This window comes from Lineus longissimus, chromosome 14, assembly GCF_910592395.1.
Source record: "Lineus longissimus chromosome 14, tnLinLong1.2, whole genome shotgun sequence".
Lineage (NCBI taxonomy): Eukaryota > Metazoa > Nemertea > Pilidiophora > Heteronemertea > Lineidae > Lineus > Lineus longissimus.
The window spans coordinates 5,626,287-5,638,286 of record NC_088321.1 but is presented as its reverse complement, the minus strand read 5'-3'; the positions used below and the strand labels follow the sequence as shown (position 1 = coordinate 5,638,286).

Sequence of the window (12,000 nt, the reverse complement as noted above, 5' to 3'; positions counted from 1 at the left end):
CTTCAAGTACAGCTTTATGACATTTGATTTTGCGGGATTTCCGGTTTCCGATTTCGTACACCATTCCTTCCCCCTGCCTTCTTCCTCAAATATTTTTGATAATCTTTGAACAATGGTTATAAGAGTACCATGGGCTAATCTTGTCGGGCAAAGACATGTTGATAACGATTTGTCTCCCAAAAACAGACACTTTACATCATGAACTTTTGTTTTGCCATCCACATCCCTCCAAACCAAATACCGCCTTAGATGTTGAGGAGTACAAGACTGAATATTGACATGAAAAGGCAACAATGAGAAAAAATGCTCCAAACTAAGCTGCCCACTCGTTTTCCTTTTAACCATTTCGGAGTTCAAGTGTCGCTCATCCAAGATATCCAAACGATTGTTTATGCCCTGCAAATCGATGCCCGACAAAAGACGCCGCCGACTCGCCATCTGAAAAATTAATTACCCTTTTTAAAAGAAAGCCTATAGGCAATTAAAGGGTATTTTAAACCATCACCATCAAGCTTATATCCCAGCTTTGAAGGAATCTTAATAACTCTTTTTTGACCTTTTTGACCCAAGCATATCTTAGAGATAGAGTATGCACGGAGGATTGGCAAAGCAATGGAAGCCTCCGGCGTTAACAAAACAATCATAGTCAAAGCAGACACTGTTTGCTGAGCTAAGAACGACAAAAGAGATAATACAAGATTATCTGGTGGAAAAACGTACGGGTTGCCCTCCTTTGCCACATTCTGAGCAAAAACATTGATGCCAGATGAAAATGGCGAAGGTGAAGGAGTAAAATGTCGCAGAGACAACCGATTATTATCCAACATGGCGTTGGAATCCAGCGCCATGAGATCAACAGAGTGCGGGCCAAATGCCTTTTGGACAATGGTCCAAACCTCGTCTGCGAGCGTAATGTCATCGGAACTTAGTGATCTAGATGGAGCATCTGCAGGGTTGAGCTTAGATGGCACATAGAAAAGCCTCAAATCTATACTATTTTGAAAGACGAATTGAAATATGAGCTTCAACAAATCATTCAAAGGAGAAGATTTTGAACCTTGGTTTTTCCATGCAAAGATGAGCGGCTTATTAATTGTCAAGATATCCACTCTTTTGCCAACCAAATCAGGCTGCATGGATTGCAACGATTTTAACAAAGCATCAGCTTCTTTTAAAATTATTGGCCGCTTATCATCCTTGTCCCAGAAATCAGAAAAGCTCAAACCCGCATGCTCACCCTCTGTGACCACCGCCCCGTATTTGAAAAGCGATGCATCTGTTGCGAGAACAATCTGCTTATGTGACTCCCGACGCCACTTCAAACAACCACCCCACGAATCTAAAAATCTCCAATGTTCTATTTCAGCGCGTAACTTGCCAGAAACTTGAACATCCCTACTATTTTTTAGGCCCATTGATATTGCCGCATTTACTTCTCTAGTGTAGAGAGCAGCTGCTGGAACTGCCAACAACATTGACACACATTTGCCTGAAAATCTTTGCAACGTTTTGATATTGATCTGCTGGCACGACAGGATATAATCACGCAAAGCCCCAAAGCTAACTTTCTTATAGTCCGGGAGAATATAAGCTAATCTAGCTGAATCAACCATAAACCCCAAATATTTGAGATACGTCCCAAAGTCGAGCTTACACTTGTGAATTGCAAATGTGTAACCCAATCTCGTTAATAGCTGCAACAAAGCATAAGCAATTACCTCTATTGGAAGATGCTTTACGTTAGAAGTAGAGAACACTGCCTCTACGGCTAATCTATCATCGATATACTGAGCATTGCGAATGCCAAATGTGCGCAAATACGTTGTTGCAACCATCCCAACCATTTGATAGATATAAGCGGAAGACTTCCACCCGAACGGCAAAGATCTACAGCGGAAAACCCAACCCCCAAACTGTACGCCAAAGTAAGATGAACTGGAAGGGGACAGGAGAACATGATCATACCCGGATTTCTCATCCGTTGAGACCATTCTCGCATTTTCATCAACTAGCCTATAAACATGTTTAAGCGTTTCCAATTGAAACGGAGAATCCTTAATCCATAAATTTAAGTATCGGTTGTCTATGCAAAGCCGTGGTTTTGTAGGCTCGACAGTAAGCGGCATGATGATGGATGGTAATTGACACTCGCCCACCCGACCAACTAATTCCATTGCCCCCGTTTTAACACGCTGCTGAAGCTCCGAGGCTATAAACTCCCCAAACTGCAGACAACTGTTGGAATTCGGGTAGTATCGAGAAGGCGGGGTATCCGAGTCAAACGATTCACCTTTAAAGTTGCCCTTAAATGGCCTGAAAAAATCATCCACATTAACACCGTCTGTTAGCCATGATAATACTTGGCTAGAAACAGGACAAGTATCAGAAACATGGCCAATGACTTCCCGCCATTGATCTAAATTTTGATGAACTTGACCTGCTACAAAATGATCAGGGTTTCGTAGTGGCAGCTCGTTCAAATCAAAACATACACCGTCATTTATAACGCTTTCAAAATCCGGGCATTGGTGGGTGGAAAGCCGAGGTTCACGCCCATCCAGAGTTGTCCACTGCGGCGACAGATGCTTGGATGCTACTGCTCTCTGCGGATCAAACGGAATCTGGAATTACCAATCCTGGATTTCGTAACCCAAAATGTCCATACCCTAAAACAAAGAGAGCAGTAGCTTTAAAAGTCGCAGCAGACAAATCCGACGGACGCGAAGCCCGGCCCCCCACCCACGTGAAGATGTAAATCTCCACTAGAGCAGAATGCTCCGGGAGGGGACCTACTTCGTTTTTGCCATCTTCGATGCCTCTTTCATTTTATCGCAATCACGATAAAAATGATCTGGTGAGTTACAAAAATAACATTGATAATTATTTGGAGGAGAGGAATCCGTTCCCCTACCCCTGCCGCGCCGGGCACCTCTTGACGCCCCACCCCTATAGGAATCAAAGAGCGGATTCATCATCTGCTGCAAAGATGCAACCGCAGCAACCTGGCTATACAAATCCGTTAAAGGTGACCTATGTTGAATGGACGGGCTTGGGTTTGGGCTCTCTTCAGGTTTCACGGTTTCAATCGGCTTCGGTTCGACTACCTTTTTTAGCGACTTACTAATGGCCTTGGTGATAAGCTCACCCGTACCACCACCCAACACCGTCAAGATAACATTAGCCATGTCCACCTTTCCTTGGTAACGCCTTGCCTGACGATATAAATCGTCGAACAACTCCATGTCCTTATGCGAAACAGAAGTAGCAGCCGCCGCTAAATCCTCCAGGTACAGCAACATCAACGACTCATTGGGCTCTTCATGTAATGCCAAGGACCTCACCTTCGCCTTTGCCTTCTGCACTGGATCAGCTACGGTCGCCTGGCACGCTATCCTCTGCACCTTCCTCGGTGGCTCACTTACATCATCCGAAACACCCGGTGGAGTGATGGGCGGGTCCTGAAATAGCAAAACCATTGTTATAACACAAGCACCGAAACATAACATTCTACCCATCCGAAATCATACCACCCAGAGCACACCAGCCGCATCTTATACCACATGCTCACATAACCATTTCCAGAGACCATGAACATAGCCGACAGATAATCACCCACTTTAACCGCACAACCGATAGGACTGAAGCTATTGACTTACCCTAAGGGGCTGCCCTACTGGCTGGCCGATTTCGTTCGCTAGCACAATTGCATGGTGCAATAAAGCCACTCCAGCTCCACTTTGTTTGCCGAGGGCGGCAAGGACGTCTCCGATGTTTTCTCCGGTGAGTTTCTTGAAGGCTGTGGCGATACCATCGGAATCCAGATTCTCCAAAAGGTTGATCCTTGTCCATCCTAGCCAACTCTCTGGGCTCATCAGGGCTACCATTGAACCGTGCGAACAGCGGCAGCAAACTTTTCCCCACCAGGGAATGCTTTTTCTTTAGGGTAGTCGGCTGAACCATCTGCAACACAAGAAATAATACCTTACAAAACAAACCCCTGATATTTGAGCACTCAACAACCGCACTCTGCTATACTGGAGCCGCATATGGCTTGACACAAACTTTGACACGTTTATACCCCACGCGCCGATAGAGCATCCACGAACTATACTTCCATACATGGCACCCCCATGGGCAACAACTATGCAAGCCACACTGCACCCCCACGGGCCTGCCGATACCTACGGAACTACAATTTGAGCTTTACACAGCGTACCCCAACAGGCCCGTTGATACCAACGGACCAACAACTCAAGCTTACACATTGCACCCCTACGGGCTCGCTGGTACCCACGGACCAACAATTTAAGCTTTACACATTGCACCCCTACGGGCTTGTTGATACCCACGGACCAACAATTTAAGCTTTACACATTGCACCCCTACGGGCTTGTTGATACCCACGGACCAACAATTTAAGCAGAGACAAACAGAACATATAAAACATAGACATAAACGAGAAATACGGGAAAAGACGAACACCAAATCCAAGAGAAGCAAGATCCGAAAGCACAGAAGCATAGTAGAGGCCAGAGCACGCAGGCCACAAAGCGGAGACTACACAGTAGGCGTAGCCGAAATACGGACAAGGAAATCGAGAGCACAAAAGCGGCAGAAATTCTACTTACACCGAAGAATACCAAAGGAATAAAGCCCGGTCCGAGTGCGACGAAAGCGAAATACGAAGTGGTCTCTCCTTGGCCCGGGAGCTCAATTTATACTACGCTCGACAATAGAAGACGCTTATGGTGTCACCGTATCTAATCCGACCATTTTTCGTTTCCTACAAGTTCGCATTTTTGATAAAACCATGCGCCATGTTGCTATGCAAGCTTACCGTCAATACAGCTGAATACACCTAAATATAGCTGGTTCAGATCAACCTCCTACCCAGGTTCTTTACGAGCAGAAATTCCAATGTTAAAATGACACGCGAGTTCCTGGAGACAAGGTTGGCTCTGGATATCCGTTCAGCACGGCAATATTAAATGTCCTATACACCTTTCCAGAAATGGGGCGCTGAGTGTCCGAAATAGTGATGTCATAAGGGGAAACTAGGCCTGCGGTGGAGGGACAAAGGAGATAGTCATGGTTGACCAACACACTTGGATGCCTTTAATGACGGACAAGGGGGAAAAAGTTAGTTCCAATGCAAGCCACCAATTTCGGAAAGCATGTATAGGGGCTGATGTATTGGGGGGGGGGGGGGGGCAGATGTCAAGGGGCGGAAGAGGGACTGAGTGACAGAGTCTAAAAAACTGCACATATGCGAAATTCCGATTGTTGACAGACTACCACATGACATCTGACATTGGCCACTAGAAGCTTGTTTGTCAATTAAATCTCCGGTCATTTTGCATGCTATGAAACTTCCGCGAGTCCTTTAAATATCAAAATCAATCGCGGGGACCAATCTTCAGTGGCCATGGCTGGGGGGGGGGGGGGGCACATCCTTCTACATACCGTAGCTGGGTATGGGAAGGCCGAGCTAAAACCTCTGCTGTTGCAGCGGTAGCCCGGAGACCAGGATCATGGGATTCCGTATTTTAGCAAAATCCATAGCAACGATCGCGTCATCGAGCCATCGCGTCGTCGAGTCATCGAGTCGAATACCACAAGCCGTGGCAGAGTGCCCAATAGGTTCGGCGAGCATGTATGTCCTCTAGATGCTTGGCAACATTATCATACATCGGCAGCGTCTCATTTTGAGCAGCCTCTGCATATTCAGTGTCAAGAGTTTCAACACTATCTGCATATACCAGCCTCTTCAGCAGGGAGAGAAAAGGAGGTCTGTGTTCTTTCATTACACTGTTTTTTGAGTCCCACAGAAAGCGCCAGAACACTTGGAGAATGTGGAAAACACAGAGAAGAAGATTTGCCTCAGGATAAACATTATGCAGCGCCTGTCTTTCTGAGGCACTATCGTCAGTCATGAACACTTCTGGACCCAAGCTTGCTCCTCTACCAAAGTATGATCTATCGTCCAGCAGTGATTTGTGCATCTCTAATGCATGGGTCACAGTTTCCGTACTCTCACTGGTTGTGACCAAGACACCTAGCAGAACTCCTCCAGCAGAGCTATGAGTCAATATCAGGAAAATACGGCATCCCTGCCTATCCATATTACCCGAAGCATCAATGAATGCCAACTCCCCTGTATGTTTAATGTGCTCATGCACACAATGCATAAGTGGGGTAACGATTGCAATTGCCACATCTTTTTGATCCAAAACTTTCATCCGTGCACCACTTCCACCTACAGCTTGGTCGTATACCTTCAACTTCTCTTCAAGTCTTTTTAGGACATGTTCTCTTTTCGTCTCTCCATATTCAGCAGCAAAATTCTTATATTACAACCTGAAAGACAAAAGGTGATCATAAAAATATTTTTTAGCCTTTAAATATCTACCCCCTTACATGCCTTAGAATTAGATACCATCAATCATTTACTGATATTCTTTTTGTGACACCCTGTACTTCATTCTGAGCTTACCGGAACAAAACTGAAGGTCCGGACAAATTGCTCTGTCACCACTTTTTATAAAGTAATCATCACCATGTTCGATCTGTAAATCGAACTTATGAAGTTCAAGTGCTTTTGAGGGTGTATAACATTGCTTGTATAGTTCAAGTAGTTTATCTTTCACCTCCTGTAACACATCTCTGCAATGAAGGGCATCTGCGGCTATGATAGGATGGTTTTGACAATGATGAAGGGTCACAATGAGACGTTCATCACGAGGATGTGGATCCACAGACCTGAAGTGAGGAAATTTCATTATTGGTCACTTAAATACAAGTAAATTTAACGTGTGCATATTGTGGTGGTGTAGACATCTACATGTAAGTTCTTGGTCCTGGATTTTAAAATGGTTAGGTATGGTCCTGAAATCAGTTTCATCATTTCCACAGCAACAGTCAAGTTTTCTGTATCGATCAATTTGATTTCAACTTTGTAAAACACACCTTCTATTCTTTTTGTTGTTCTGACTCAGTGAGGCTTCTTTAAATTTCAGAATGGACACCTGTAGCTTGGCTTTGCAGGTGGTATTCTTGTTACCTCTTCGATTAGCTGCGGTTCTGACCGTGGAATCGTGTTGTGCTGGCATCTTAGATCAACCTGAAAGTATTTGCGAAGAAAGAATATTTTAAAGTTCAATCACAAAAACGATCATCTATTTACCAGCTCTTTGAACCAAAATAGATGATTTTGCAAAACATACAAGCAAGAAACTTAAACCCAATGTGTCTTGACTGCTTGGGCAATATTAGAAGCTGAAAAATTATTCTGATTAAGGCAGATTGAGGCTAAACTGGTCCCTCCATTGTGTTCTGTTCACAATTCTTGAGTGTGTGAAGGACAGAACAAATGACAGTGGAGTGCTTATGCTGGATTAAGCCTCTATTAACTAATCAGCAACAACATGCTTAGGCTTTGCGCAAAGTAATCATTAGTGATACAGCCATTATAAGCAGTTACCAGAATTTTTAGAACATTGGCCACACACCTTATATTCAATCTTTCCATGCTTTTCAGCAATATTTGGATATGTTTGTGCTTTCCTAAATGTAGTAAAGCTTGATTCCTGGAAGTCTGACAACCATTTTCTTGCTTCTTCTTCAGTAGACAATTTTAACCTTAGAGTGACTTCAAATGATTCTCTTCCTTCCTTGGCTTCATAGTGGCAGATATGTATCATAGTTTGTAGGAAGGACAGTCTGAAAAGAATTTACAAGAGATAAGTTTGATTCACACACAAAATGTGGTATTTTTCGCATGTGACAGTAGTCTTTTGTTCACTGGTTGTCTTTGTTACAGCTTATTTGCTGCAATGCTGGCCATAACAAATGAAGCGGACAATACAATTGCAATCTTTAATATGTGAAAAGGGCTATTAATAGTGTTGGGCGTCATCAACAAAACTTCCATTGTACTATTATGTGTTTTCTTAAGATATAATCATTGGGAAAAGCTTAATTTTGTTGGCATGCAGCATCAGGGTGCTTACATGCATTAAAAGCTTCTATAGTATTATTGACACCGACACAATGGTCAAGTGCAATGATTAAGGACACAATCCAAATTGAACGAGTGCAATGTTCATGTTTTTTCGTACTGTACATACAATGGGCATGATTGGCCTAGGCGTGTATAATTTTCCTAAGCGCTTCACTTATCTAAGTACGAAAAAAAAATCGATTAAAATCAAGATTTCTAGTGTGACTTCAGAAGCATCAACCTTTAAAACTACAAAAATAGATGCAGAAATACGCGACTAAATGAATATCACTCGCAAGAACTAGATACCTACCAACAAAAGCACTTTATCGACATATTGCGGACTACAATTCGAATTCACGGTGAAATGAACAAGTCACCCATGGCGCAAGTTCAAACGCCAAGTGCGCATGCGCCATATGCAAATGAGACAAAAACCTCGTAGGAAAAGAAATTTCGCTTCCGGCCCACGCCACACTACTGAATTCCGGACTATAACTCAAGAACCCCATGTTCGGCTGACGTAAAATCTTTAGGGGGTGTGTAGGCCTAATGTGTCAAAGGGTCCCTTTTGATATTGGGCGCGTTCAAAATCAAATAATATGGCCGCCAGCCGCATTCTTAGATTTTCGCATTCCGCTCGTTAACTGAAGAACCAGAGGGCCGACAGACTTCAAACCTTTGTGGTGTAATGGTCTTCAGTAGGGGAGGTTCCCTATCGATTTTGGGCGCGTTCAAAAAACCAATATGGCCGCCAGCCGCCATCTTAGATTTTTGCATTCTGCTCTTTTCTTTTGTGTAATGGGGTGGATAGGGAGAGGTTCCCTATCGATTTTGGTCGTGCTCCGAAATTCAATATGGCCGCCCGGAGGCCATTTGGATTTCCCATTCCGGACTATAACTCAAGAACAGGTGACTTGACTGATATCTAATTTCTATCCCGAACCAAAATCGAAGATACCCGCCAGGCTGCCATCTTTGTTTTTGTATACTGCCCCATAACTCAAGAACCGAGTGAGTGACAGACCTGAAACTTATGTGGTATGATGTCCTAGGGTAGAGGAGGTTCTCTATCAATCTTGGACTCGACCTGAAATCCAAGATGGCCACCAAGCCACCAACTTGGTTTTAGGCATTCCGTCCCATAACTAAAGAACCAAGTGAGTGACAGACCTGGAACTCCTGTGGTGTGATGACCTAGTGTAGGGGAGGTTCGCTATCGAATTTGGGCTCATGGCCGCCAGGCCGCCATCTTTTTCTCTCGCATTCCGACCCACAACTCAAGAACCGGTTGAGACACATACAAGAAAATTGTGTGTTGTGATAACCTAGTGTAGGGGAGGTTCTCTATCGATTTTGGACCCGATTCAAAGTCGAACAAGGCCGCCAGACCGCCATCTTTGTTTTTCGCATTCTGCCCCATAACTCCAGAACTAAGTGCGTGACACGCCTGAAATTTCTGTGATGTGATGGCCTAGTGTAGGGGAGCTTTCCTATAGATGTATGACCTGACACAATATCCAATATGGCTGCCAGGTTGCCGTCTTTCCTTTACACCACTTAACTTCAAAACCAGTTCAGTTACAGTCCTGTAGACTCTGGTGCCATTCGCCTCGATCGATGGCGTTATATCTAGTTGGTCTTTAATTGTAATATGTAAAGCTCCTCTGTAGAGTCTTGACTATTCATGACGATTACGTTGTTAACTCTTGAATAGAGATCCCACCCCTTTTATGGCTGTGAAAGGCCTACTACTGTTTTCGGCTGTTTAGACTCTTCCCATCAAGGCGGTGGTACAAATCGGGTATTGTCGGGCTTGGGATCTTATTGGTGAGTGGATACAGTATTGTATTTAAGACGCAAGTACAATGTATATTTGGTGTAACGTCAATGGCATAATCAAACAATACAATTTGATCGTATTTCGTCCTATACATGAGTGTGTGTATTGGAAGATAGCGCGTTCTAAAATAATTCAATGATATATATATATATAGATAAGATAAAGATGTTGACATCCACAATGTCATTAATATTTATAATTGAAGATAAGTAGGAAATGCAGAACAATTACGTTGCTTAGGCTGGGATTCGCTGCGCAAATATTTGACACTCGTGTGGTAGACGTGATCTAGAAGCTATTGAGCGTGTAGTTCAGCGGAGAGTGACACGGTACATTCTAGGTCCGGACATACCTTGATATGTAGAACGTTCGCGAGTGCTGTCTCTGCTTCCCCTGTCGTACCGAGTTGACCTCCATGCACGATTGTTGGGCTTACTGGACTTTGCGCAACGAAACGAAACGAGCGAAATGGGGGAGCGACCATTATGTTTTTACCCCGGTACTCTAGCCTGAAAATTTGTTCGGACCTCGATCGAAGAAGGTACGACAAACAATTAATTAATCAAACCCTTATGAGGTTCATTCATTTGAAGTAGAGTGGGTAACGTACATTGTGTACACAAATAAAACACACACGCAGTGCTTGCATGCATTGCAGAGAACGACTTTTGAGTGATGACCCACACCCACCCAGGCAGCTGAGACACATGTCTTGTTGGACATACCTACCGATTTTTACTAAATAAAAGCATAACTTCATCACACTTTTCGGAGTTGAAAATGTACTCACGTTAATTAACAAAATTATTGGAAGCTCAAATGTCTGAATGTAATGTATGCGCGTAATGTATACTCTCAGCAAGCGAATAGTTGTGATCGTCGGTTTTTGATACGAATCGTTTCCTGTATGGCCGTTACAAGCCGTTGTCTGAATATGATGTGAACCTGTTTACCGTTCAATGCTGCTCCCTGTGACGCTGTACCCGCAAATGTTCAATGAAAAAAATGCTGGATAATGACTTACACGGCTTGTTCGCATCGTAAACATAGTGGTACCCGCGTAAACTGTGTTTGCGTTTGGCCTAATTTTACAACGATTACTCCCCATGTAACCACGATCTAGGATGGACAGGCTGTGTATTATGAATAGGAAAAGTCACCTAGGTACCGTTGCGTAGAATAGTTTTTTGGCGAAATATTGCGCAAAGTCCAGTAAGCCCGATTGTTGCACGTTCGGTGCGTCTTATTTTATTTGAACTCCAAAGTTATGGCATTGTTTACCTCTTGAACTCAGGAGTAAGAAAAAAATATTTTTAGACCTACTATTGATTTTTTTTGTTGACGGAATGTATCGTCTCGAGGTTGACAAATTACTTTCGTCACTTTTTTTCGTTCCTTCGATTGCCGACCCACCTAGCTGATGCACATGTCGTCATCATTAGGAATATCCGTTCTGTCGCCCCTCTTTCTTGGTGTCATTGAAAAGGTCATTATGACCTGCATGGTTACCGTTGGTGCATGTATTTTTACCAATGTATGCTTTTCACAAGTGAATTTTATTCACTGTATCGATTATGTTATTGATGTATACATGTAGCCACAAATAAGCTAAACTAAACTAAGCCTGAATGTCTTAGACAATGATATGATGTCTAGTATGAGGAGTATTAGGAGGTACATGCAGTTAGTCGGCATTACTAAAAACACGGAATTCCGCGGATTACGGAACAGATCACGGATTGTGACTGCAGACGGCCTGTATGGAGTTCTAATTACATACTTCGCGCATTTCATTTCATTTTATGTTAACTCTTTGAGACTGTTGAACAGCATAAGTAGTTTGGGTAAATCAGGCACCAGTAACGTTGAATGACCTATGCCGTTTGCATACATTACTTTCAACACACGGTTCAGCTGTGCTCAGCACGGTCTGGAATCGACCCGAGAGACATCTACAGTCATTCTAGATTACTAACAGCTGTGTTCTAATTTTTTTTTACTATGGTCGGGTGATGGTTGGTGTATATTGTTAATACTGGAAGGGGGACGAATAAAGTCACACTTAGAGGCGTTGGATCGCCTTGAAATGTTGTATGAATGGTGGTGACACCTTACCCTGATGCAACGTCTTGGTTTTGTTCAAAAATTTACTTCAGCG

General features: G+C 43.4%; 1 protein-coding gene across 3 annotated transcripts; it reads right to left on the bottom strand.

Annotated features, from left to right (window-relative positions):
• Positions 1-319: 319 nt before the first annotated feature.
• On the bottom strand, positions 320-4,677 carry LOC135498872 (uncharacterized). 3 transcript variants are annotated; one of them, XR_010449164.1, is made up of 4 exons: positions 4,629-4,677; positions 3,657-3,960; positions 2,493-3,458; positions 320-438 (listed from the first exon to the last, which is right to left on the bottom strand). XR_010449164.1 is itself a non-coding variant. In XM_064789371.1 (4 exons), the coding sequence occupies exons 2-4, from the start codon at positions 3,882-3,884 to the stop codon at positions 390-392; spliced, it is 942 nt and encodes a 313-aa protein (XP_064645441.1). In that variant the 5' UTR covers positions 3,885-3,960; positions 4,629-4,677; the 3' UTR covers positions 320-389. The 3 variants fall into 3 exon arrangements, 2 of the variants coding, with proteins under 2 accessions (XP_064645441.1, XP_064645442.1); XM_064789371.1 differs by having other exon boundaries at positions 2,794-3,458; XM_064789372.1 differs by lacking the exon at positions 320-438 and having other exon boundaries at positions 2,452-2,666; positions 3,342-3,458.
• Positions 4,678-12,000: the final 7,323 nt, after the last annotated feature.